Here is a 27,009-nt window from a genome sequence, read left to right on the forward strand (position 1 = left end):
AAAGATTCTACAGAAGAATCCTGATCAAAAGGGGAAAAAGTAGAATAGAATTTCAGATTCTTATAGACTCCACACTTTCTGGAGCCATGGAGGCTGGATGAACCCTGAAACTATTGCCCTGAGACCATCTTTAAACCTTAAACCAAAAATATCCCCCGAAGTCTTCTTAAAAGCAAACAGTGGTTTAGCTTAACTAGTAAAAAAAAATGTCTGCCTTGAGCATTACGCTCTTTTAAGAACTATCTATAACGGATCCCCGGTGCCATAGTGGTTAAGCGCTATGGCTGTTAACCAAAAGTTTGGCAGTTCGAAGCTACCAGGTGCTCCTTGGAAACTCTGTGGGGCAATTTGACTCTGTCCAATAGGGTCACTATGAGTTGACTCAAAGGCAATGAGTTTGTTTGTTTGTTTTAAAATAAGGGATCAAAGTGACAACAGCAATTCAGAAGATTCGATGGGGGTAGATGGGGGAAGAACAACTCAGAAAAGGAGAGTGAGAATGGCTGCACAACTGGAAGAGTGTGACCAGTGTCTCTGATTTTACACCCAGAAACGGTTGAATTGGCGTATGTTTTGGTGTGTATATTCTCAACAACAACAACAACAAAAGTCACACAACCAAGGAGAGGGAGTCACAGAACCTGAACTTGGTCACCCTGAGTCCAAAGGTTGGGGGCTTTGTGCTCTTCTGCTCAGCCTTGAACCCTCTTAGTCTTCAGATAAAAAAAATCTCATGGTGGGTCTTCAGAGAGTGGTCCAGGAAGCCCCCCTACCCCAACCCTCCGCAGCTCCTGTCGACCTCCTCCAGCCTGAGCCTGCGGGGCTTGCTCCCCGCCTTCTAGGCCTGGCTCAGCCCACCCCCTCCCCTCGCTGCCATTCACCTCGCCGCCTGCCCCTCCCTCTGGGCCTGGCCAATGTCGGGGACCGGGCTGGCCACCCTCCCCGCCCCCCACCCAGCCCACGCCGCCGCTGGCTCTGCAGCGGAGCAGACGAGGCCACAGAGGAGGCCACCATGAGCTGCCTGGGGTGAGTAAAGGGGCCAGTCCCTGGCTGGGAAGATCCGGAGAGAGAAAGAAAAGTTCTTTCTAAAGCGACTGTGCTGTGTTGGCGGCGATGCCATAGGCGCTGGGGGCTCCTGGAGCGGTGACAATGGGCAGCCTCCACCGCCCTCCCCACCAGGCTGGCCGGGGACATAGGGGGCTTCTGGCAAGTTGGCACGGGGGGCTCCAGGCTAGGGATTCCCCCGGGGGCCGCTCGATTCCTTTCCTCTCCCGCGTGCTGCCGGCTGGTCTGGCAGCCGCTCCGGGGGCCAGCCTCTCTGACAGCCTCCGGGGACAGCCCCATTCCTGCTTCTCCCTATCACAGTCTGTCCCCAGTGGCCGGCAGCCCCGCGGCACAGTCAGGACAGGTGATGGGGGGCTGCCCCCCCCCCCCCATTGCGCTCCGTCTCCAGCCTGGAAGCGGCAACCCTGGACTCCTGGGGATGCCGGGTCCCCGCCGCTTAAGTCCCCGGAGCTCTGCCGGGAGGATGAAGGAGCGCTGCCGGGAGGATGAAACAGCAGCCTGTGTTTGTCAGAGCGTGTCAAGTGCGACAAGAAAATTGGGGAGGCTGCTCGAGGAGGGGGCGGCACCCAGCTGGGCTCTGCCAGTGGGGAGGTTACCCTGGCTGCCGGCCTTAGCCACCCTGCCACCCCCGCCCCCACCCCAGGCTGGCAAGGGGCCCCACTATGTGGTAGGGACAGAGCATGGAGAGTCACAGACACATCAGCTGTGATCCCAGGCCAGTGCCAACTGAGGGGCACCCAGGGCTATCTCAGGGGGGCAATCAGAGCAGACTCCCTCTGAGGCCATTACTCAGACAGTGGCTGCTGAGGTGGGCTGTGTGCCCTGTGGAGGTGGGAGGACAGTCCCCAAGGAGAGTTCCTCAGGCTAGGCATCCAGCCACAGAGGTACCCCTGTGTGCCAAGGTGGGGGCAGCACCACACAATCCCATGGTACCTAACAGGGCTCCACTATGAGCCACCCTCCAAGGGATGGGGGCCCCAAAGAGCAACAGCTCTGCCCCTAAGGCCCCCCCCCCCATCTCAGAGAAACAAGGTTTAAAGGAGAGAGTGAGCAGCCGCAGGGTAGGAAAAGAAATGTCTAGATGCCAGAGCTCATCACAGAGGCTGAAAACCCTCTGAAGCCACAGTATGGCCTCCCAGGGGTGGTCCTGGTGGCCCAGTCAGAAGGCCTAGGTGGAGAGGAAGGAGCAGTGAGGCCACAAAGCTGTGCTGTCCAGCACCGCAGCCACTGGCCACATGTGGCTATTAAAAATTAAACTTAATGAATATTAAATAAAATTGAAAATCCTGTTTCTCCATCTCACTGTCCACATTGCAAGTGCTCAATAGCCACATCCGGGTAGTGGCTACCACATTGGACATCTCCATCACTGCAGAAAATTCTCTTGGATGGCGCTGCTGTGCAGGGTGGTGAGATTGGGGTCAGGGGAGATCAAATGGAGCCATGGCTGGCAGTGACAGCAACGTAAGCACGGGGGCTCAGCTTCCTTTAAAGAGCAGTGAGTCCTGTGGCTCAGCATCTAATTTGGGTCTGTCCCCAAAGGGATCCCAGTTTGATGAAGTGATAAAATGACTTCCTAATTAGGACAAGACAGGCCGTTTGGAAAGTGTAACTTGGCCAGGAGGGAACAGAAAGCAACATCAGCTTTGTGATCCACACACGCATGAGTATTTCAGGAAATACGCAAGGAGGGGCCGGGGGAGGTGGGGAGGCAAGGGGAACAACTGGGCTGCTGGAAGGAGCTGGGACTTGGAAGTTGACAGACCTAGCTTTGAACCCCAGGACCACTCACTGGCTGTGTGATCTTGAGCAGGTTGGCTGGCCTCCCCGATTAATCTGTAAAATGACGTTGCTTGTCCCTGTGTGTTCCCAGCAGGGTCCTTGGTAGGAAACCACATCAATGAACTCTGCCAACTGTAAGCAGCACAGAGATTAGCTGAGAATTTGGAGGTGGGGTGTGAGGGACCCTCTGCACTCCCTCCCCACTTCTGCATTAATGACAGGTATCTGGGACACCACGATACCGAGTTATGGGGAGAATTATATGGGACCATGTTGGTAGAAGAATCAGACATATGTTGCTGTCGTTAGTTGCCGACAAGGCATGACATCCCAAGTGTGCAGAGCAGAACTGCTCCATAAGGTCTTCAAGGCTGTGACCTCTCCAAAGCAGATCACCAGCTCTGTCTTCTGAGGCACCTCCGGGTGGGTTCGAACCACCAACCTTTCAGCTAATAGTTGAGCGCTGAAGCATTTGCCTCACCCACAGACTTTTACCAGGCATATAGTCTGTGCTCAGTCAGTGTTAGTTTGGTTAGAATCCCTGGAGCAAGGGTTCTCAACCCCAGCATTACAGTATTGGCCTTTGGGGCCAGAGAATTCGCATTGCCGGATGTTTGACAGCATCCCTGAACTCTCCCCACTATATGTCAATGGCATCCCCCTCCCCCAGTGCGATAACCAAAAATGTCTCCAGACATTGCCAAATGTCCCTTGGTGGACAAAATCGCCCCTGGTTGAGAACCACTGCCCTAGAGTGACCTGCCTTCGGCAGTGCCCTCTCTCTGGGGCAGACACTTCAGGTAAGGCCAGCTGCTGTCGGTGCCCCAGCCCACTCCATGCTGCCCTGGGTCACCTGGCCCGACGCACCAGCTGCTGGTCCCATCAAGTGCCTTCCCGGTGTCCATGAGGGCTATCCCTGAGGCAGTATGCCTGCTGCTGACTGGGTCTGGAGTCTAGCATGGGCATTTACCCTGCTGGCCTCTTCTCTGCCCTGGCACAGTGGACAGTCTTCCCAGCACTCAGGCCAGCCTGGTTCTGGAGGTTAGGCCACTGCAGCTGGCGAGAAACAGCCAGAGATGGCTCTGTCATGCTGGGGCGGCTGCGGCCCTGCCAGTGCCAGGAGCTGCACTCACTGTGCAGGTTTCCAGCATTTGTCTCCCTGACAGGGCTAAGCACCGGAACCTGACAAGCTGGGCCTGGAGAGGGCAGGGCATGAGGGTAGGCTCTGGCTTCCTGCTGCAGCCAGGTGGGAGGGTGGTTCCTCAGGGCCAGGAGTGTGGCACCAGGAGCATGGGGCTGAGAGGTGTTGGGCAGCATGGCCTAGACAGAGAACCAGACTCAGGGTCAGGTCTGCAGGGTCCCACGTGATGGGGCTGCAGGTACAGCAGGGCCTGCCTATGATAATGAATATGAGGCCAAGGTGAGATCCCTGGGGTTTCCTGCCAGCCACCTCCTGGTGAGGTCCCAAAGAGGAAGCTGAGGGTCTCATGCTGATGTCCCCACTGAGATGACCCTGAGGAGCCCTTCCTCCAGGACTTACTATCCTTTGGCCCTCAGATGGAAGATTCTCCATGCCCTTCACAAGTGGGGGCAGGGATTGGGTCAGCAGAACCCCCTCCAGCCCGCAGTCAGTACCTGGATCAGTGAGAGTGGGGCACCTGGAGTGTGGCAGCTGGATGCCCCTTCCCTGCACCCTCTGCCTTCCTCCCCTTTAGCTCTCCTCTCCTCTCTCTCCCAGTAGGACATACCCACCCCAGAGAGGTCCACTACTCCCCCTCCACTCACCTGGGAGTCTTCCCACCTGGCCCCCGCGACCACCTCCACTCACTCACCGTTTCTCACCCTCTACCTCCTCTGTTTTACCAATCTAGCCACTTGTCCCACCCACCACCTCCCTGGGTGCCCTCCCAGCAGCACGACCCCCCTTGGTGTACTGAAGTCTCTGGGGTCCTCCCACCTCCCTTAGATCCTGAACCCCCCTGGCCCCCACTGCTGTCAGGTGCAGCCTTAGCAGCTGACCATGGCGCTCAAGGCCCCCTCTCCAGCTGCTTCCCTTCCCTTGGCATCCGCGCAGCCTGAGCATCTCCCTGGGTCGGCAGTGCTTCCTTTCCCTGGCTACTCCCGGCTGAGCCCTTTCGGCCCAGCGCAAAGGCCACCCCCTGCAGAAAGCATTCTCGGGCTATCCACAAAGGCTATCAACTTCGGTCTCTTCCACGGGCGTGCTGGACTCTAGGGCCCCAGAGGTCGGAGGCAAGGAGCTTGGGGGGTACATAATGGAGGAGGCCAAGGGGAAGGGGTGTGACGAGAGGTCCCCTGGGCCTCCCCCTCCCATCGACGGGGCGGGGCCACCCGCTAGGGGCGGGCAGGGTGGCGGCTCGGGAGGGGCTACCCCGCGCTCTTGCCGGGCAGAGGCGCGTGGAGTCGCGGCGTCTTCGCTACATTCGCGGCTCTGCCACCCCGGCCCTTCGGCACTTGCCGCGCCGCCGTCCGGGTTCCAGATGGGGAAGGACCAAGGCTTCTCCCGGCACTTTCGGTAGCTTCTCCCCGCGCCCTGCGATCTAGGGAACCATGCGCCCTGGCCGGGTTGAAGGGGGTGGGGCTGGGCCATGGAGGGGCTTCCCTGCCCGGGGTGGGCTCAAACCCAGCCTGCCTGGGGCTAGGAGGGAGGGACATCAGCTGGGAGGGGACAGGGCGCATGCAGCCTTCAGAGCAGGGGTGGGTGACAAAGGGCTGGTATTGAAAAGCCCTCTCTCTACTGGGCTGGTGGGAGGGGACAGCAAGGACAGAGGACCGAGGCTGGGTTCCCGTGCCCCGGGTGAGAGTTAAGCCAGTTTGGAGGACACGACTTCTTCACTGCCAGCACCACGGGCACTTGCACCCTGGACTGACGCTACCCCCATGGGCCGGGCATTCTCACCCCCTCCCCAGCAGTTTGCCCCTCCAGGGCTGGCTGATGATCAAGGGGGGGGGGGTGGAGAAAGCCGATGGGGACGGGGAATGGGCATAGAAAGAGGACCTAGGGGAGCCCCTTGTAGGAGCCTGGGGTTGCATTTAGCTGGACCCAGGCAGAGAGGGGACCCTGTATGGGTGGTCACTGTGTGTCCCCCAGGAAGAATTGTGTGGCTTCAGAGAGGCCTGTGGGCACAGCAGGGACACAGGGGTCCTGAGGCAGCTATTGCCTGACTGTCTGAGTCAGAGACAGTGGTCAGCTGCAATGGCCCCACTGCACCTGGTTCTGCAGGGTCAGTGAGTCAGAACAGACCCACGCTGAGCCACATGGACGGCCCTCAGGACCAGGAAGGGCATCTGGCTGGCAGCCTTAGCCTCCAGCCTTATCTAACTCAGCACCAAGGACACCAAGCAGGGAAAGGACCACCAAACCTCTCCCACCTGTGCAGTTAGTGCCTCCTCTGGGTCCCCCTATGGGACAGAGCCTTTTCTGGTCACTGCTAGAGGCTGGAACTGGGGAGGCTACCTGGCCCCTTCCCCGGTTGGAATCAGGGTTGGGTGTGGGGCTGACGATCTCCCGGAGCCCAACCATAAGATAGACAGTCTCAGGCTGGTCAGCCCCCTTTGCCAGAGGGTGTGAGTGGGTTGGGGCCCACACATGGGAAGGTGTGGAGAATGTGCAGGCCAGGCAGGTGGAGAGTGGCCATCTGGGGAATAAGGCTGTGCTCGAAATCTGTGAGATCACTGCTGGTAAGCAGGGGTGGACATGTCAGGCCAGGATGTTCCCAGCCATGCAGCCTGCCTCCCTGGTCACCTGGGACACCCAAACCTGGAGCAGAGCTCACCTGAGGAGGACAGAACCTAGTGGGGGAACCCCTCCCTCCCTGGGAAGCCACACCCTATCCCTCCCACTAGGCAGCTCATTCTACTTGCTTGGCCTTCACCCTCACAGGAGGCCAGGGGAACTAAGAGGGGCCAACCAAGCCACTCAGCCATGGCTGGATTTCAGCCAGCTGCAAGGCTACTGGAAGAGCCCTGGTAGGACAGTGGTTAAGCGCTCAGGTGGTAGCTGAAAGGTCAGCGGTTCAAACCCACCAGCCACTCTGTGGGAGAAAGATGTGGCAGTCTGCTTCTGTAAAGATTACAGCCTTGGAAACCCTATGGGACAGTTCTACTCTGTCCTATAGGGTCTTTATGAGTCGAAATGGACTAGACAGCAGTGCACTAATAGCAAGGCTACTGCCCACTTCCCTTCTCTCTTCCCTGCCCTACCTTTGGTGCAGGCTCTAGGTAGAAAGGACAGGAAAAAGAGCCCTGGGATGCAGCCAGGGAGGCCTCTCCAGCAGCCGCAACTTCAGGGGCCCTGATCACAGCACTGAGGCTCAAAAGGCTAGGGGCTCCGATTCCAACTGTGCCAAAGGCCAGCTGTGCCACACTGGTAACCAGGGGGCCCCTCTGACTGTCAGAATCCTCTGCCATGGCTGGGGACTCCACTGGCATGCTGACTGCCACCATTACTCAGAGGTTTTCTTGGCACAGCTTTTTTTTTTTTACCGAGCCCCTCCCATGTGCCAAGCCCTGGCTGGTCACTGTGGCTCACAGCTGAGCCAACAGATCCAGCCCTCACCCTGTGGTCGGTCTTACAAAGGAGACCCACGGCACTGAGAAATCGTCCTGGGTGGGCCCCATGCACAGAGGACCATGCCAGTCTTCTGCCTGCCCCTCACCACTCGCTGGGTGAATCCTTTTCATGTGTGAACCACAATCCCTCTGGTTTTGAACCCCCAGTGTCTGGCTGCCAAAGTGCCCGCCACAGGTAGCTGGGGCACACCAAATACACAGAGAACTAAATTACAGGTGGGCCTGAGGATCTGGCTGTGGAAGGGAGGCCTAGTGTAGCTAAGGGGGCAGAGAAATTGCACCAGCCAGCTACAACAGCCTAGGGAAGGCTTAGAGGTGGGTTTAGAGTGGGCAGCAGTAAAGAGGGCTGCCCAGAGGAGCCAGCAGGAAGACTGGAGGTGTGATGAGGTCTGTTGAAGTCTGACCCTGGGGGATTGTGACTCCAGCTTTCTCCAGCTGAGTCCCCTGGAAACCACTGTGGAGAAAGTGTGTGTGGGGGGGAGGTGGGGTGACTGATAGATGTGATGCCAGGGCATAGCATGAGGGGTGAGGGAGAGTGCTGGAGGTGGAGCCAGCCTCAGGCTAGGTGGGAAGACCTGGTGTCAGGAGGCCGGTGGCTCCCTGGACTGGCTTTGGAGGCCTGAGGCCCCTTGTAGGAGGCTGGAGTGGGAGGTGGGGGGAGGAATGGAGGACAGCCTGAACGTGACTTGTCAGAAGTAGAGGGAGCCGGGAGCCACGGTCCTGATATGGCCAGACCGTGGGGGACACTGGGACAGCCAGTTCCAAACTGTGCCTGCCCAGACTGTGTCCTTTTGGGCGGTGTCTTGGGGGGGAACACGGCGCGATCCGGGGACGTGCCCCGACGCTGCTATCCTTGCCTCAGGATCTTCATCCCCAAAAAGCACCGGGCACGCTTCGACGAGGTGGTGTCGCAGGGCCTGCTGGGCAAGTTGTGCCGCGCGCGAAGGACCCATGGCGCACAGCGGCTACGCCGGAGCCGTAGCGAGGAGCGGCCCGAGCGCCTGCTGGTGTCCACACGCGCCAGCGCCCCGCCTCGCCGCCCCGACGAGCCACCGCCGCTCAAGGCTGCCTCACTGCTGGGCGGCCACGCCGGCCCGGGGGGCGCACGCAGGTACGGCGATGCGCGGGGATGGAGACCTGGACAGAGGGCACTGCGCGTGGACACCCCTGGGGACAGGAGCGGCTGAGGGGAGCGGACACGGGACTTCTCCGTCCCTTGCGCCCCCAGGGCAGGACACCTGCCCCTTCTTTCTCCCCAGGACCGTCCGAGTCTACAAGGGCAACAAGAGCTTCGGTTTCACTCTGCGTGGCCATGGGCCTGTCTGGATCGAATCCGTTCTTCCAGGTGAGGGTAGGAGGGTGTCCAAAGAGTCACAAGGCCCAGGATGAGGTGAAAGACACTGTTGTAGGGTTCCCGGGTAAACAAGTTCCCAGGTACTGTGTGGCCTGTGACCTGTGATTGTCCCAGAGCAAGTAGACCCAGATCCTCTCCCACCTAAGTTGGGACATCACCCCTCCAGTTTCATCACCACCCTGAACCGAGTGAGCCAACTTCTTCATCCAGATCTTTTCTGTGTGCATAGGGAGGGCTGGGGGCACTGCCTGGGACACTGGGGCAGCCAGGACCAGCTGCCCAGACTGTGCCCCAGACAGCATTCCCTGCACTGAGTGCTCACTGTGAACTGGACACTAAATGGCAGGCCAAACTCAGAGGCAGCTGGGCTTCAAGCCTCTATCTGCTCTCCAGCTCCCCCACCTGGTCTCCCCTTCTCCCCCCACCCAGCCTGTCCCTTCTTGCTCCTGGAATCAAGACATCTCAAAGAAGGCAGAGCCTTTCCAGAGCAGGAATCCCCCCTTCTGCCCCTTCAGTGGTGGGAAGCAGGGAGGGAGCTCATTTCCTGCTGAGGCAGCCCATTCCACCATGGAAGCTCTCCATCGGACAGAAGTGCCTCCTGGTACTGAGTTGAACTCTCTCCTTGTAACACCATCCTACAGGGCTGGGTCATCCATCCCCTCCCAGCTCCCAGGGCTGATGCTCCTGATGATACATCCCCATTGGAGCCCCTGCTGGTACCGGGTCCTTTCTGCACTTCTGCATCTCACATCTCCAGTGTATGGACTTGTGACATGGGCACCTCTGATCCCTGGGAAGGCGCCTCAGTGCCTTTGTATCATGTTGCCACCATCGTAGAGTTCCAAGACCTCGTCCTGACAGCTGGCATGTTCCAGTTCTCCTTGATTTGTGCATCACTAAGTGGTTGACAAGGGGCCTGGTGGTGCAGTGCTAACTGAAAGGTCAGCAGTTTAAACCCACCAGCTGCTTCTTAGGAGAAAGATGTGGCAGCCTGCTTCCGTAAACTTGGAAACCCTATAGGATGGGGCAGCTCTACTCTTTCACATGGGGTCGCTATGAGTTGGAATCCACCTGATGGCAACGGGAGTTTTTTTGTTAAGTGGTTGACCCAGTGCTGAGGGGAATAGGCCCAAAGGCTGCTTTTCCAACTGTGCCACTGCCTCCCCGCCATCTCCCTGCCTGTCCCACCCATGGAACCAGAGACACTTGGCCTAGGGCATGTTAAAATCCAGAGTGCTGTTCCCTGCACCCCTATCCTCCAGGCTGTCATAGGAAGCCTGCAGTGGCAGAGCGAAAGGAGTGCTTAAACAGGAGCTTTTACAAATGGGGAAACTGAGGCCTAGAGAGGCTCTGGCAAATAGAGGACCAGAAGCTGGGGTCTCTTGCTACAACCTCTTGGGTCCCCCACCCCACTCTGGCCAGACTGCAGTAGTCCCCACTGTCACTGTCTGCCCCTTGTCAGTCATGGGAAAGGACCTTCCCCCATCCCACCTCACCGAGGACATCTTCCCTGATCGTTGCTATTTCTCTCTGGACAAGCCACCTTCCTCCCAGCCCCCACAGCCTCAAGAGAGAGCCGCTCACAATCTGTTGATGTTGTTAGGTGCCATCAAGTTGATACCAACTCAGGGTGACCTCAGGGGGTATTCTTGGCAGTAATCTTTACAGGAGCAGGTCACCAGGTCTTTCTCCTGTGGAGCTGCTGAGTGGGTTCGAACCTCTAACCTTTCAGTTGGCAGCTGAGCCCTTAACCGTTGTGCCACCAGGGCTCCTTTCATTCCCCCTACTGGCTTCCAAACAAATTTATAGTGACTACAAATAAAAACACTTATTATAAATGTGTTCAAAGAACTAAAGAAAACCACATTTAAAGAATTAAAGGTATGAAACAGTAGTAGTTCGGTGGTAGAATTCTTATCCTCCATGTGAGAGACCCAGGTTCGACTCCTGGCCAATGCATTTCAGCTGCAGCCACCATCCGTCAGTGGAGGCTTGTATGTTGCTGTGATGCTGAACAGGTTTCAGAAGAGTTACCATGCTAAAATGGACTAGGAAGAAAGGCCTGGTGATCTGCTTCCAAAAATCAACTAATGAAAACCTTGTGGATCACAATAGTCCAATCCACAACCAATCACGGAGATGGCGCAGGACCAGGCAGTGTTTTGTTCCATTGTGCGTGGGGTCACCATGAGTCAGGGGCTGACTTGATGGCAGCTAACCACAACAAGTAAAAGAGGCAGAAAGAAAGGACCCTCCTCCCGCCAGGTGTTAGTCAGGTGGTGGGTCTGACCCTCAGGGCCATCAAGGTGAAGAATGAGAATTAGCTGCTCACATGTGTGCTAGCGTGAGCAAGGAGACTGCCCTGCTGTAGGCCAACCCATGTTTTCCTAGTGATAAACAGAGGACTCGATGATGTGGGACCAAGACTGTGTAGGGCAGGCTCTGCTGCAGGGTGTAGGGATGGTGCGGGGATGCTGCTCTCAAGCCCTGTCCTTGTCTCTGCTCTGCTCCGGCAGCTGGGGATCTGACCAGTCCCAGCCAACTCCATGTGACTGCTGTGCCTGAACTGCCCCCAGTTCTCCCCAGAGGTCCCTTCCTCCTTAGGGCAGCAGAGATTAGAGAGGCACAAGGTCTAATGAAGGGTCTGGTGATCTGAACTTGACTCTCCTCTACCCTCCCCCTCCCCGTAAAGCAGAAGTGCAGTGCCCCACTTGCAGAGCGGGGTCCAGAGTGGGCCCCACCCAGCTGACCGCCATGCCCTCTCTCCCCTCCAGGCAGCCCAGCCGACAATGCTTCCCTCAAGTCAGGGGACCGGATCCTCTTCCTCAATGGACTAGACATGAGGTCAGAGGCCATCAGGGACACCAGAGCTTGGTGATGTGCCGTCCCCCAAGACCCCTGCCTCTTGGGGCACCCAGGCCATGGTCCCAATCTCCTCTAGCTCTTCACCCCCCAGAGCTGTCCCTCTTCCTATGAGGACTCTGAGTCTCTCCCCCACCCTAGCCAGGACCCTCAGTTCATCCTTCCCACCAGAAAATACCCGCAAGGCCCACTTGCTACATGCTCCATGCTGAGGACATAGTTAAATGGACTGTCTGGGACTTGCACTTGAGGGGGAGGCTCTGCCCTTGGGTACATGGGCACAGCCCCCTCTTTCTCCAGTGAAAGGGAGAAAGGCCTGGGCTGCTTCTCCTGGCCCAGCTGGGGGCTTGCTGCCTGGTCTCCTCCTGCTAGGTGGGGAGGTCTGGCTGGTGGCTGTGGAGAGGGCTTATTCTGGCAGGCCCCCCTGGGCCATCTCTGCTCGGCAGGAACTGCTCCCACGACAAGGTAGTGTCCATGCTGCAGGGCAGCGGTGCCATGCCCACACTGGTGGTGGAGGAGGGGCTTGTCCCGTTTGCCAGCGGTGAGCTCCCCCCTCAGCTGACTTGCAGAGACCCTGCGCGGCCCCTGGGTGTGGAACTGGGGCATGTGCAGAGCACCAGAGGCCTGCAGAGCATGCTGTTCTCCCTCCACACCTGTGGCTTCCTGTCTCAGAGCCCCCAGGGTGGCAGCTCCAGTACTCTGCCCAGGGCTTTCCCTCCAGACACGTCCCCAGCTGTGGGCAGCAGGGGTGCCCCCCAATGCATGGTGCTGGGAGGTCACACCCCAGCACCAGAGGTCCCCTGGCCTCAGGAAGCTGCACCTGGTGTGAGCACACTGGCTCACCTGTGCCTCCCCCACCCATGGTCCCTGCAGACTCTGACTCACTGGATTCCCCCAACCCATCATCAGCGCTCACCTCCCTGCAGTGGGTGGCGGAGATCCTGCCATCCAGCATCCGTGTCCAGGGGAGGACCTTCAGCCAGCAGCTGGAGCACCTGCTCACGCCCCCTGAGCGCTATGGGATCTGCCGGGCCCTCGAGAGCTTCTTCCAGCACAGGTGGCCAGGCCAGCATGGTGGTGGGGAGCTGCGCTGGGTGGGCCCCAGACTCCACCTGAACTCACTGTCCTGGTCTCCCTGCCCGAGCTTTCTCACAGCCTCCTTCTCGGGGGGGTGGGGGGGCAAGAAGTTCACAGCTGGTTACCCGGGTTGGGGACAGCTAGGCTGCCCTGAGAACAAACCCTAATTCTGACACCTCCTAGCGAGGTGACCTTGGGCAGGTCACTGCCCACTCCTCTGTAACATGAAGTAGACGGTGATGATTTTAGTTTCTTGTTGATTTTAGACCTTGCACTTCTGCATATAAGGGAGTCAGAATTGACTCGACAGCTCACAGCAACAACTTCTGTTATATTAATTTGTCTAAGTTGTGCTTCTTTGAACAGATAGCTTTAATTTTGTATAATCAAATTTACCACATTTTTGGCTTTATGGTTTTGGTTTTTGAAATTTTGTTTAAGAAGTTTTTCCCTGTCCCTGGAACAGAAGATATTTTCCTTCATTTTCTTCTACTAGTTCTATAATTGTATCTTTCACTCTTTGGTCTTTTATCTATCTGGAGTTCACCTTTACATGTGATACGGTGTAAGGACCCAGTTTTTTTTCCCCCCATGTCGTGCAGGAGTTGGCAAACTTTCTGTAAAGAGCCAGATGGTCAGTATCTTAGGCTTATGTCTCAGTCTCTATCCCAACTACTCGACTCTGACGTTGTAGCTTGACAACAGCCACAGACAATATATAAGCAAACGGACATGGCTGTGTTCCAATAAAGCTTTCTTTATAAAAGCAGGTAGTGGGCCAGGTTTTGGCCTACTGTCCATAGTTTGCTTATCCTTGAGAGCCAGTAACCAACTGGCGTTGAGTCAACTCCAACTCAATGCGACCCCATATGTATCAGAGTAGAACTGTGCTCCTTAGGGTTTTCAATGGCTGATTTTTTAAAAGTAGATCGCTGGGCCTTTCTTCGAAGGTGCCTCTGGGTAGACTTGAACCTCCAACCTTTAGGTTAGCAGCCAAGCACATTAACTGTTTGTACCATCCAGGTAGCATCCTTGATATAGTGAGTCAGTTTTCCCAACACAGTTTACCCATTCTAATCTTCACAACCGTGCGGTAGGTGCTATTTTTATCCCCGTTTTACAGAATGAGGAACTGAGGCACAGAGAAGTAAAGTAACTTGAGGAAGATCACTTAGTTGGCAAGTGGTAGAGCTGGAGTTTGAATCTGGACAGGTTGTCCTGAGCCTGCCCCCCTGCACACATCTCTGTCCTGTGTGGGGAGTGTGAGGGGAGTATGAGGCTGAATTCCATGGCCTAGAAGTATCCCTTTGTCCACCCCCCAACCCGGGTCCCCATGTGGAGCCCCTGAGTGATGAGCCACCTGCTCCTGTACCTCCCCTAGAAACATCGACACCCTCATCGTCGATGTCTACCCCGTACTGGACACACCTGCCAAGCAGGTCCTCTGGCAGTTCATTTACCAACTGCTGACGTACGAGGAGCAAGAGCTGTGCCAGGAGAAGATCGCGTGCTTCCTGGGCTACACGGCCATGACAGGTGAGCCTCCCCAGGTGAAGAGAGATACCTGTTTTCACCTGCCCACATGCCATGCAGATACAAAGCCCAACACATAGATGTGCATTCCCAGCTAGACCTTTATGCAGTATCACCTTTGACTTTAGACCCCTCACTTCCTGGGGTCTCCATGTTCTCACCCACAAAATGGGCACGATCACAATCCCTGGCTCCTCACCGCACCACAGAGAAAGGCCAGTGGCAATGCTCTGTGGGCCAAGAAGTATGGCACAGACCAAGAAAACCATGTGGTCACTGATGACAGACACACCAGCATATGGTCGGGTGACACGTGACTGCTGTGTCCTGGCTCACAAGCACACCCAAGAACCTCAGCTTCCCTCGGCTGCCTTTCTGTTACGACAGAGCTCAGATGGCAGCCCTCCCCAGCCAAGCCCACAGAGCCCCTCAAATAGCGGGCCTACTATATGCCCACAAACCATATATTTCCTGTTTTAGGCCATGTGAGTTGAAAGAGCGCTGAACCCAGAATCATATTTGAATAACTCATTTTTGTCATTGTTGAGAATACACACAGCAGAACATACACCAATTCAACAATTTCTACACGTACAATTCAGTGACATTTATTACAAGTTGTGTGACCATTCTCACCCTCCTTTTCTGAGTTATTCCTCCCCTATTAACATAACTCACTGCCCCCAAAGCTTCCTATCTAATCTTTCGAGTTGCTATTGTCACTTCGATCACATAGGCAGTTCTTAAAAGAGCACAGTGCTCAAGGCAGACCTTTTTTTTTTAATAATTTTTATTGAGCTTTAAGTGAACGTAAGGCAGACCTTTTTTACTAGTTAGGTTAAACTTTTGTTTAGTTTTAAGATGACTTCAGGGATATTTTTGGTTTAAGGTTTAAAGAATATCTCAGGAGCTCATCCAGCCTCCCATGGCTCCAGAAAGACTGGATTCCATGAGAATTTGAAGTTCTGTTCTGCATTTTCCCTTTTTGATCAGGATTCTTCTATAGAATCTTTGATTAGAACATTCAGAAATGGTAGCAGGGCACCATCCAGTTCTTCTGGTCTCATGGCAAACCAGTCAAACTTGATTTAGTTGACCTAGAAGATGAGAATTTAGACTTAGAGTTGATGCTGGAATGAGATTAAGACTTTTGGGATGATGTGTTTTGTATGTGGGAAGGACATGAATTTTGGGGGGGCCAAAAGGTTATATGTTATAGATTGAATTATGTCTCCTAGAATTATGTGTTGTAAATTCTAACCCCTATACCTGTGGACATAATCCCATTAGGGAATAGGGTTTTCTTTGTTATGATAATGTATTGACCCTGTTCTAGGCACTCTGTGCTTACTATGTCAAACCATCCAGACCTACTATGTGCAGGCCCTTGTGTGCCTACTGCCCCTATTCCTGAGACCCACAATTTGCTGGGGGAGGGCCAAGGGTTTTAGCAAGAAGCTGAGGTCCCAGGCTGTGCAGCAGAAATCCCACACATCTGGAACCTTCCATTTTGCTCCACAAGACCCTATGGGCAGCTGTACTAGGTCTGGGCCAAGCACAGAGTGTCGAGACCCTGTAGGCATGGGGTCCTAGACCTTTGTCATGGGGGAGGTCCTGTTGGGCGGGCTGTGGCCACTGCATTCAGGCCTCTGTCCTCGGGCCAGCTCCACTGGGGTGTCCCTCCTGTTTCTGCTCCTGGCTTCTTGTCCCAGGATTCTTCTAGAGCTGTCCTAGAGGCAGGCGGACTGCTTTGGCCCTCACCTTCCCTATTTTTCGAGGCTCCTTGTTTGCTGAGCGGACAGGAGGACCCATCTGCCTGCATGTCTCCCAGCAGACCCTGAGCCTGAGCCAGAGTCGGAGCCGGAGCCTACACCTGAGCCACAGCCACGCAGCTCTCTGAGGGCCGCCTCCATGTGCCGCCGCAGCCTCCGGGCCCCAGGCCTGGATACTAGCCTCAGCTGCAGTAAGGACTGGACAGAAGGCTGGGGCAGGGCATAAGGCTGCAGATGGGGCTTACTTTTCTCACCTGCAAAATGGGCTTGGTGAGATGAGGAATCCCAAGGGATGGTGGTGGGCTGGGCTGAGCAGTGGCCCCATGGGTCTGTGCAGAGCCTGAGCCTATGAGCTCAGAAGTGGGGACTAGACCCCAGTGGCCAATTCGGCCCCCTGATTCCAGCAGGTCCCAGTGACTGCCCTGAGATGCCTCTTCCTCTGGTCCCAGGCGAGCGCCAGGCAGGAGATGGCACATCCCTCCCTGAGACCCCCAACCCTAAGATGGTGAGATTCCTCTCTGTTCTCCCATTGGGGTCAGTGGGGGTGGGGTATGGGGCACCCATGCTCTGGGTCCAGAGACCCTCCCAGGAGACCTGCTCCAGACAGGGGAAGATCCCAGCCTTGCAGACCACCCAGACCTGGCCTTGGAGGCCACGTGGGGGTGATGGACGGACTGGACTCTCCCTCGCCTCCCACAGATGTCTGCGGTCTATGCAGAACTTGAGTCCCGACTGAACAGCAGCTTCAAAGGGAAGAGGGGGACCATGTCCAAATCCCGGGCCTCCCCTCCAGTGCCTAGTCCGGCAGGCACCGCAGGTAGGTGCCCATCCAGCCCCAGTCTGTGGGCGGCACTCCCTCTGTCCCAACTGGCTGTCTGGGTGCTACCCCCACCACAGGCACCAGTGACACCTGGACCTTCCCCTCTGCTCCTTGGCCATGTGACTGAGTTGTGGGGGCACCTCAAAAGTCTCCATGTCCCACCCAAGCTCCTCTCTTGTCCCCTGTGATTCTCCTGCCCCCAAAGAAGTCCCCAAGTTAGCATATGGCTGTGGGTACTGGATAAACTGTAAAGTGTATGTGTTGCTCTGTGAATGGGACAGCTAGGAAGATGGTGGGTCACAGGACACATGGAATGGTTTCTCTGCAGTTCAGAGGCAGGACCCCAGGAGAGGCTTGGGGTTATGCGAGGCCCATGGGGTTATGCGAGGCCCATGGGGTTATGCGAGGCCAAGGCTTGCAGGGTGTGGGAGGTGCCTTGTTGCTCTTGGTCTGCAGATTGAGGATGGTGCCTCAGCCCCTTCAGCTGTGTTTGGTGGGTGTGAGGTCTGAGCCAGGTGGTGGATGGGACACCGGGTGTCCACTCCCAGATGAGCTGGGCTGGGACTATCAAGTGTTCCCCATGCTCCCGCCACACCAAGGTGAAGAGCCTAAGGTGGCAGTGTTGCCCAGTGTCTTCCTGGGCTGTGCCCTGAGAGGGAAGGGGGTGCCCAGGACACAGAGCCATCTGCCCCGGCCCCCTCCCCTCCAGCCTCCCCCTGGAATCCAGGTACCATCTGAAGAGGGTCCTCACGCTCCGTCCCCCACCCCAGGGCCCAGGACCCTGTCCAGCGTCTCGTGGCCCAGCGAACGGCTGCTGCCCTCCCCCTGCTACTATCCACTGTGCTCGGGGGACCTGGCCTCCCCCAGCAGCTCTGAGTCCCACCCCTACGCCAGCCTGGACAGCAGCAGGGCACCCTCCCCGCAGCCAGGCCCCGGGCCCGCCCACCCTGACAGCCCCCCCAGCCCGGACCCTGCCCGCCCGCCCAGCCGCAGGAAGCTCTTCACCTTCTCCCGCCCTGTGCGGAGCCAAGACACCGACCGCTTCCTGGACGCACTGAGCGAACAGCTGGGCTCCCGCGTTGCTGTCCTGGATGACTTCCTGACCCCTGAGAATGACTATGAGGAGGTGGGTGTACAGGCAGGTGGTGGGGAGTGAGGTGTGGCATGGGGTCTGTAAGGGGAACAGTGCCCCCATGTCCCTGTAAGAGGCCTACCTCCCTCAGGATCTGCCTCAGGCTCTCCCTCTCCCTGCCCCAGTCTGGCCAATAATCTGTCTCAGGCCACCCAGTTCCTGGCTCAGGCTAGCCCACCCCTTGCCCCAGGCTACCCCGCCACCTGTCCTGGGCTACCCCATTCACTATCACAGACTATCTTACCCCTTGCCCAAGGCTAACCCATACACCCTGCCTTAGGTTACCCCATCCTTTGTCCCTTGTCCTAGGCTGTCCTACATTGCTTAGGCTACCTCACCCAAAGTCTCAGCCTAAGCCACCAGGCTCTTCTGTCCTTTCCTCCCAAGACTATCCTACCGCTTGCCCATGGCTACCCTATATACCCTGTGTCAGGTTACCCCATTCTTGACCCCAGGCTAGCCTGTATTCTCCCAGGCTATCTCACCCATAGTCTCAGGCTAACCCACCAGACTGGATATCCTATCCTTGTCCTCAGGCTATGCTGCCCCTTGCCCGAGGCTACCCCAGTCTCCTTCCCCTTGCCCCACACCCCACACGCACTGGCACGTGCGCTGGTCTCTGTCCGAGCCCGGCCTCCTCCTCCCCTTGCCTTGCTCTCCCTCATGCCAGATGAGCTTTCATGAAGACCAGGGCAGCTTTGTAACCAACGAGCGGAGCAGTGCCAGCGAGTGCATCAGCAGCAGCGAGGAGGGCAGCTCCCTGACCTACTCCTCCATCTCTGACCACATCCCCCCGCCCCCACTCAGCCCCCCCCCACCACCACCCCTGCCCTTCCATGACACCAAGTCCAGCTCCCGCAACCCGGATGGTCCCCGGGGCCCTGCTCAGGCGCTGGCCAAGCCCCTCTCCCAATTCAGCCACCCAGTCCCTCCACCACCCCCACCACCCCTGCCCCCACCCGTGCCTTGTGCACCCCCCATGTTGTCCCGAGGCCTGGGCCACCGCCGTAGCGAGACCAGCCACATGAGCGTCAAGCGCCTGCGGTGGGAGCAGGTGGAGAACTCGGAAGGCACCATCTGGGGTCAGGTAGGTGACCTTGGGCCTGGATGGCCAGAGGAGGGTGGCCTGGTCAGCAGTGTTGAAGACAAGACCCATCCTCTGGGGCTCTTCCAACATCAGTCCTAATGTACCCCAGTCCTTGAACAGAGGACCCCATGGACACCCCCTCCCTTGGTGGTTGAGTCAGGCATTGAAGCCCAACCCACCTTTGGCTGCGAATTGCGAAGCTCAATCTATGTCCTTGAGCAAAAGACACACTGGGGACATCTGGAAGTGCCACTACACTCACCCTTGAAGCTTGTCAGTCTTGAAGCCCCACTACTTCCTGTAGGCTCTTAGAGCCAAGAAAAGAATTTCTGGTTAGAGGATCAGGGCCCTCAAACTGTCCAGCCTTCTACCATGAGTGGTCATTCACAGGAGCCAAGACTGTAGGATTCTTCAAGGGCAGTCAGTCCAAACTGCTGCACTAGCCTCCGCCTTCAAAGAACACTACTAATATATACTCGAACACTCTCGGTGACAGGGAACTCACTACCTGCCAAGGAAGCCTTTCCTTCACTGGACAGTTTTAACCATCCTTTGTTGTATTTCTCTGAAATCTTGTCTCACCGATTCCCATGCCCTCTTTTCTGTCCTGGCACTTGAAATCAGGCAGAGCAACTATACTCCCTTATCCACAGACTAACCTGTCAGATGAGCAAAGTTCTACTGCCACCGCGTCCACTTCTGTTTAGGTCAGTCCCCTAAAATATGGTTCCTAGCCCCTAAAGTCCAGCGTCCATGTTCTTGTCAAAGGGCAATTCCCAAATGGAACCTGACACTCCCTCCCCCACCCCCGCACCTGGAGCTTGACCGTTGCAGAGGAGAAAACAGATTTCCCACCCCCTTTAACCTGGACACCATACTCCTTTTAATATGGCCTGGCATCCCTCCTGCTTCTGGGGCTGCCTCATGCCAGTGCTCATGTCCACTATCATTCTCAACCATAGTACTTTCATCTTCTTGGAATCAATAGCATGCCCTCACATGTAGCCACACTACGTTTCTTCTGGTTGCCATCTCCTAGGTCCTGTGTCTGTCTCCTGCCCTCTCAGCCAAGTTGGCATCAGTCTGTATCTCCTGGGAACCTTTCCATCTTGTTGATAACCATGCTCAGCAGGATAAAACCACAAACAGGGATCCACCAGGTCTCCCCTGGAGACCTCACGCCTCCCAATTTCAGATGGGTTTTTGAACCTTGTTCCATAGTGTGGTCCTTCTACCACTTATTGACAGTGGACACAGGGTCACAGATCATGCACCTGGCTGAGTCCGAGTCCACACTGGACATCCCTGCTCTGCAGTCATATTCTGAACCTTTATGTTTCTGCCTGTCCGCCCTTTGGGATCTCCTCTTTGGCAACCCCCATGGTTACTTTTTATCCAAACCATTCATCAAAGTCACCTGCCTAGCTTCCAACCCCTGGCCTTTGCCTGCTTGAGGTCCCCCAGCACCAGCTCCTGCCCAGGGCAGCACTAGTGAATTAATTTCTTGCAAAGGAGACGTCAAAACAGGGCCAGACCCCTTGGCCACCTCCTCAAGCCCCCTTGGTTGGCTCCAGCCTCTTTACAGCCACAGTTTCCTCTGTTTCACCCAACTTGCTGATTTCTGCATGGATAGCGTCCCATGTGTGAGTGTGTTGTTGACCACATGGGGAGACAACTCATCACAGATAACTTGGATGATTTAGCTTCTCCTGTAGTCTCCTCCTGACCCCTAAGTTTATCTCAGGGTCTGATGGGGGCTCTCCCTCAGGGAACCTCCAGGGCAGCCCTTAACAATGGGTGGGGTGGGGAAGGGGTCCAGCCACAGTTGTTACACTTCACTCTGAATCTCCCACCCTCCCTCGCAGCTCGGGGAAGACTCTGACTATGATAAGCTGAGTGACATGGTGAAATACCTCGACTTAGAGCTCCACTTCGGCACCCAGAAACCTGCCAGTGAGTGGCCTGATGGCCCTGCGGGAACCCCAGATACCAGGCTCTCAATGGCAGCCCACCTGCTGCCTTCTGTGGTTTAGAATTTCCTAGATCTGCACTGACTGGCATTTTCTTACTGTGTCCCTAAGTTATTTAACTTCTTGGAGCCTCAGTTTTCCTATCTCAAAATGGAGACAATAATAATAATGGCTAGCATTTATAGCATGCTTACCAAATGCCAGGCGCTCTCCTTTCTAAATTAATCCCTGTGACAACTCTATGAGATAGGCACAGTGATGACCCACTTCGTAATGAGGAAGCACAGAGAGGTTGGGTAATTTGCTCAAAGTCACACAGACAGAACATGGTGGACACAAAGCATCCACAAATATGTCTTCCAGCCTTCTTCTCCCCTCGCCCCTGTGTGGGTAGCTTCCCATAGTTGTTGGGTGGGGTTCCAAGCAGCCAGGGATATTGTGTGTGGCCAGTGGACCTAGGATGGAGGAGGAAGGCCCTTGTCCAACCAGGAATCATCTGAAAGGTTGAGAGGTGGTAGGCTCTGTGGCTCTGCCAGCTCAGTCCCAAGGGCACAGGGGAGAAGAGGGCATTTGGGAAGGTGGCAGCAGGGGGAGGGAGAAGATTGCATGCCACATAAGCCGAGTATGTTCAACTAGATCTGGGAGTCCACCAATGGACGGCTGAGGAATGAGGGGAGTCTTTGACATCTGGGGTGGAGTCAGTCAAAGCCATGGTCAGGGAGGTTTGACCCTTGGCAGTTTCTCCAGCCTCTCAAGAGGCCATCCTGACCGGCCAGGCTGTGGTTACATCACTCCCCCACCCCAACCTCCCTCATTCAACCGTCCAGTTTCTTTTTCAGAGCCGGCGCCCGGACCCGAGCCCTTCAGGAAAAAGGAGGTGGTAGAGATCCTGTCCCACAAGAAGGCCTACAACACCTGTGAGGATCCGGGGAGCCGTAGGGGTGGTGGGGGACGGGAGGCAGCCCTCCCTCTGGGCAGCAGAACCTCAGATCCGTCCGTGGGGGGGGCCCGTCGCCCCCCGCGCGTAGGTGAAAGCCCCCTCCCAGGCCCCACAGCCAGCCAGATCCCACCTGAGCACAGGTGCCGCCTTGACTCAATCTCTCATCCGCGTCCTGAGAGCCCCGCCCCCTTGTTGGCCCCCCTTCACCTGTAATAGTTACCCGCCAGCCCACCCTCGTTCTGGCCCCGCCTCCAGCCTTATCTTCCCCCTCTCTCCTTCTCAGGCCCCTCCCCAGGTCCTTGGCCCCACCCCCACGGGCCCCACCCACCGGGCCTCATCTTTGATCGGTCCCTGGAAGGACCATCTCCATCCCTGACCCACCCTCTCCCTCACCGTCCTTTCCGCTCCGGCCCCGCCCCTAAGGCGGCTCCGCCCCCACCCCCACAGCCATTCTCCTGGCTCACCTGAAGCTGAGCCCCGCCGAGCTGCGCCAGGTCCTCATGAGCATGGAGCCCCGGCGCCTGGAGCCCGCGCACCTGGCGCAGTTGCTGCTCTTCGCGCCGGACGCCGACGAGGAGCAGCGCTATCAAGGCTTCCGCGATGCGCCCGGCCGCCTGAGCGAGCCCGACCAATTCGTGTTGCAGGTGCGGCCGCTGCCTGTGTCCCTCTGGGTCCTCGCCCTCACCACTCCCGCGCTCACGCCTCCGAGCTCCCGTTTGCACCTCCAGTGGCCAGTTCCCACCTGGGGCCCCAGGTAGCTGGGATGGGGGCGCCCCCTAGCGGCTGTTTCTTGTTTTTAAAGGGAATTCTGGGCCCAGACCCCTACTCTTCTAAGGGTCTCGGGCTGCGGTGGGGCAGTGAATCTCCTGGCCTGGATGGATGAATCTTTGCCCCTGCCTTCTCTGCAGATGTTGTCGGTCCCCGAATACAAGACCCGCCTGCGCAGCCTCCACTTCCAGGCCACCCTGCAGGAGAAGACAGAGGAGATCCGAGGCAGCCTTGAATGCTTGCGCCAGGCCTCCCTGGAGCTCAAGAACAGCCGGAAGCTCGCCAAGATCCTGGAGGTCAGGGCTCACCCCTCCTGGCCACCCTACCCGCACCTCTCACTCCTGCGGTTTTGAGCTGGAGGGCCATCCTGACAGCCCGGCCAGGGGGTGGGCAGCCATGTGAGGTCCTGGGCAGAACCTGCCCACCTTCCTCTCCACAGTTTGTATTAGCCATGGGCAACTATCTCAACGATGGCCAGCCCAAGACCAACAAGACCACCGGTTTCAAGATCAACTTCCTGACGGAGGTAAGAATCATTCGGCAGTAATTCATTAGCTTGCTCTACCAGAGAGGTCGAACTCAGCTGTGGCAGAGGGGCCTGGAGAACATCATGACCAGGACCCTCCCTTGGCCCAGAAGAAGCTGGGCTGCAGGGAGGCCAGGATGTGACTGCATCACAGGTAGGGGACAACAGTGGCTTCTCTAAGTCAAGCCTCAAACCAAACCCGTTGCTGTTGAGTAGGTTCTGACTCACAGTGACTCCATATGACAGAGTAGAACTGCCCCATAGGGTTTTGAAGGCCGTAATCTTTACAGAAGCTGGTAAGTTTTGAACTGCTAACATTTCAGTTAGCAGCTAAGTAGTGCTTTCAGTTAGTGCCACCAGGGATTTTTAAGCTGGAAAAATGGAGTAGGGGGCACGGAAGGTAGGCTCCAGGAGGAAAAAGAGAGTTGAGCCCCACCTGGTAGGTTCTGTGCCCTCCTCCACTGTCACCACGTCAACTGTCTTCAGGCCAGCCTACTCCAGAAAGATCTAAGATCAGAGAATGTTTTTTGAAAAGGAAGAAAAACTCCATTTGTAGATATGAATGGTCTAGAATATGATGGGCTACAGATGGTTCTGGAAAACCACAGGAGGGAAGACATGTGAATGATGCCCCCCTTCCCCCAGGGCCAGAGTGTCTTGGGCTGTGTCCTTCCTCTGGCAGGGGAAAGCTCAGGAGGACAGAGAACCCTGGGCCTGGCACCTGTGGCCACTGTCCTGGAACCCCCTAACTTCCAGGGACATCCTAGCAGATAAGAGTTTTGAGTAAGGAACAGTAGCAAGCGGTTTATGAGCTGTGGTGGTGCAGAGAGAGTGTTGAGGGTCAGAGCTGACGCCGCAGTCTGGGAGACACTGAGTTGAGAGACCCTGGGCCACGTGATCGGGAATGTGATGGGGTCCTTGAGGAGGATGCATGTTGGGGCTTGTTTGCAGCTGAACTCCACTAAGACGGTGGACGGGAAGTCCACCTTCCTACACATCCTTGCCAAATCGCTGAGCCAGCACTTCCCGGAACTCCTGGGCTTTGCTCAGGACCTGCCCACTGTGCCCCTGGCTGCCAAAGGTAGGCTGAGTAGTGGGTGGGTGGGGAGATACTGCCTTTCTGGGCTGGGGGGCGTCCCCATGAAGCCTCTGTCCCCTTCCCCACAGTGAACCAGCGGGCCCTGACCAGCGACCTCACAGACCTCCATGGCACAGTCAGGGAGATACAGGCTGCCTGCCAGAGCATGGCCCCCTCCAGCGATGACAAGTTTGCCGTGGTCATGGCGGTATCCTCCGGGCAGCCTGTCCCTGCCAGGGTGGACCCTGAGATAGTCAGGTCGAGGTGGCTGCAGTGGCTACTGCAGACCCCATTTTCCAGCAGAGGTTCTAGGCAGAGGCGGCTGTACACCCAGGGGTCCTGGGAGAGGGTCTGGCCTGGTCATATAGAATCCAAGTCCTTATTGCCATGTCTGGGTACAACTGGGAAACCCTGGTGGCATAGTGGTTAAGTGCTACAGCTGCTAACCAAAAGGTCAGTAGTTCAAATCCACCAGGTGCTCCTTGGAAACTCTATGGGGCAGTTCTATTCTGTCCTAAAGGGTTGCTATGAGTCGGAATCGACTCGACGGCAATGGGTTTGGTTTGGGGTACAACTGACACAGGAGCCTTTCTGTGAGTGTCCCAAAGCCATGGCCTTGACCTATCTGCCTTCCTGGGCAATTCAGCCCAGATTTAAGCCACAAGACACAGGAGAGGCCTGTCAGGCCTGGTCAGTCAGGAGAGGGACCCGTTATCACTGAGACCCCCAGCAGGGCTGCCAGGGGAGGAGAGTACCCTTGAATGGGAAGACAGGGCTTTTCCTGCTGCAGCTAAAGCTAAAGAAGGTGGGCTCTGGGGGCTGTGGCAGGCCAGGGTGCCCCACCTGGAAAGTTCCTGTCATCTATCCTTGCCCCCAGAGCATGGGACGTGGCAGGGGTAAGTACAGGGATAGGTATTTGGTGTCAGGTCCCCCCCCCCCCGCCTTATCAAGAGACCTTGTAGAGCAAACACTGGGGTTTGTGCCAGGGGCTTCCAACCCCCACCCCCTTTCACCCACATAACCCCCAGATGTTTTGCAGATGTGGAGGCTATGCAGGTCAGAGTCAGTCCCACCTCATTCTGGCTTCCCTCATTCTGGGAGTCCCTACCTGCCCCTTTGGGCCTGGAGGTCCCCGGGGAGAGGATGGATGGTTATCAAAGGGCTGGAGCTGGATGCAGGGGGACAAGAGTAATTAGGCTGACCCATCAGATGGGCCTGGGCCCAAATCTCAACTCAGTCACTTACTTCTGTGTGACATTGGACAAGCCACTTAACCTCTCTGAGCCCCAGTTTTCACATTGTAAAAAGGCAGGCTATTGTGGTCATTAACTGATTATGATGCAGATGGGTTCAACCCTGGCCCTGACACTCTGTTTGCTGTGTGATCTTGGGCTAGTTGCTAAAGCTCTCTGTGCCTCAGTCCTTTCACATGTCAAATGGGGATAATCTAATAGAGTTGTGATGATTAAATAAGAATGCGTAGAGGGCTTAAGACAAAGCTTGGCACAGCGTAAGTGCCGAAAAAAATAATAGCCATTCAGTCACTAAATTTTTTTTGAGGACCTGCTATATGCCAAATACTGTTCTGAGCACTGGAGACACATATAGGGAACAAAACAGGTAAGGTGCTCCTGCTCTCATCAAGCATACAGTTAAGGTACAATTTCTGGAACAATTTCAGATAATGACAGAACAAAACCAAAAACCAAAGCAGCTGCCATCGAGTCACCTGTGACTAATGTTGACCCTGTGTGTGTCAGAACAGGACTGCACTCCAGAGGGTTTTCAATGGCTGATTTTCAGAAGTAGATCTCCAGGCCTTTCTTCCAAGGCACCTGTGGGTGGATTTGAACCTCCAACCTTTGGGTTAGCAGCCCAGTGTGTTAACCCTTGTACTACCCAGGCATTCAGAGATTGACAGAGGGGGCTACTGTCAGTGGGTGGTTGGGAAGAGGGGGACAGTGGCATCTGAGCAGAGTTCCTAGGGGAGAGAGCCAGCCCTGCAGAGAGCAGTGAGCAAAAAGCCTGAGACGGGCAGGCTTCGGCAGGTTCCAGGACAAGCTTGGAAGGCAGTGGGGCTGGAGCCTCTGGAACAGGGCACGGATCTCAGCAGGAAGGACTCAGGCTTCCAGGAGTGGGGCAGCTAGGGTGCTGTCTGGGGTCATCGACAGGGTACCTGGGGGCCGTTTCCTTGACCAGGTGGGTCAGTCCTTCCTGGAGACGGCCCAACCAGTGCTGCGGGCACTGGACGGGCTGCAGCGCGAGGCCACGGAGGAGCTGGGCAAAGTGCTGGCCTTCTTCGGGGAGGACTCTAAAGCCACCACCTCTGAGGCCTTCTTCGGCATCTTCGCGGAGTTTATGAGCAAGTTCGAGGTCAGTCCTGGTGGGAGGTCTAAGGGGGCCCTTAGGAGCTGTGGGGGTCAGAGGTTTAAGGAGGGATTCTCCTGTAACCCCAGCTGGAAACCCAGGGCACAACTACCCCGACCCTCTGCCCTGACTGTCTCGGTGGGTAGAGGAGAAAGGAAGGGTGTGTCGGAGGCTCCCGGGCCAGTCACACCAACGCGTCCTCCTTCCTCCCCAGCGAGCGCTCTGTGACCTGCAGACCGGGGAGGGCTCGCGCAGCTCCGGCATGGTGTCGCCCCTGGCCTGGTGA

At 56.5% G+C, this 27,009-nt stretch overlaps 1 protein-coding gene across 2 annotated transcripts; it reads left to right on the forward strand.

Moving 5' to 3' along the window:
* The first annotated feature begins 1,012 nt into the window (after window positions 1–1,012).
* GRID2IP (Grid2 interacting protein) lies at window positions 1,013–27,009 on the forward strand. 2 transcript variants are annotated; one of them, XM_049904323.1, is made up of 21 exons: window positions 1,013–1,026; window positions 8,300–8,548; window positions 8,697–8,782; window positions 11,566–11,635; window positions 12,100–12,194; window positions 12,527–12,710; window positions 14,112–14,266; window positions 16,098–16,226; window positions 16,443–16,540; window positions 16,735–16,852; window positions 17,626–17,981; window positions 18,658–19,074; window positions 20,940–21,027; window positions 21,884–21,961; window positions 22,432–22,628; window positions 22,893–23,048; window positions 23,192–23,278; window positions 24,230–24,359; window positions 24,446–24,564; window positions 26,565–26,729; window positions 26,938–27,009. In XM_049904323.1, the coding sequence occupies exons 1-21, from the start codon at window positions 1,013–1,015 to the stop codon at window positions 27,007–27,009; spliced, it is 3,063 nt and encodes a 1,020-aa protein (XP_049760280.1). The 2 variants fall into 2 exon arrangements, with proteins under 2 accessions (XP_049760280.1, XP_049760279.1); XM_049904322.1 differs by lacking the exon at window positions 1,013–1,026 and adding an exon at window positions 5,346–5,380 and having other exon boundaries at window positions 16,095–16,226.

The sequence above is a fragment of the Elephas maximus genome, chromosome 12 (assembly GCF_024166365.1).
Source record: "Elephas maximus indicus isolate mEleMax1 chromosome 12, mEleMax1 primary haplotype, whole genome shotgun sequence".
Taxonomy (NCBI): domain Eukaryota; kingdom Metazoa; phylum Chordata; class Mammalia; order Proboscidea; family Elephantidae; genus Elephas; species Elephas maximus.

Coding starts and splice junctions, on each gene's coding strand:
- GRID2IP (XM_049904322.1), top strand. CDS start 5,346: ATGGGGAAGGACCAAGGCTTCTCCCGGCACTTTCG. Junction 11,636..12,099: donor CTCAATGGACTAGACATGAG/GTCAGAGGCCAT, acceptor TCTGCTCGGCAG/GAACTGCTCCCACGACAAGG. Junction 23,279..24,229: donor AGATCAACTTCCTGACGGAG/GTAAGAATCATT, acceptor GCTTGTTTGCAG/CTGAACTCCACTAAGACGGT.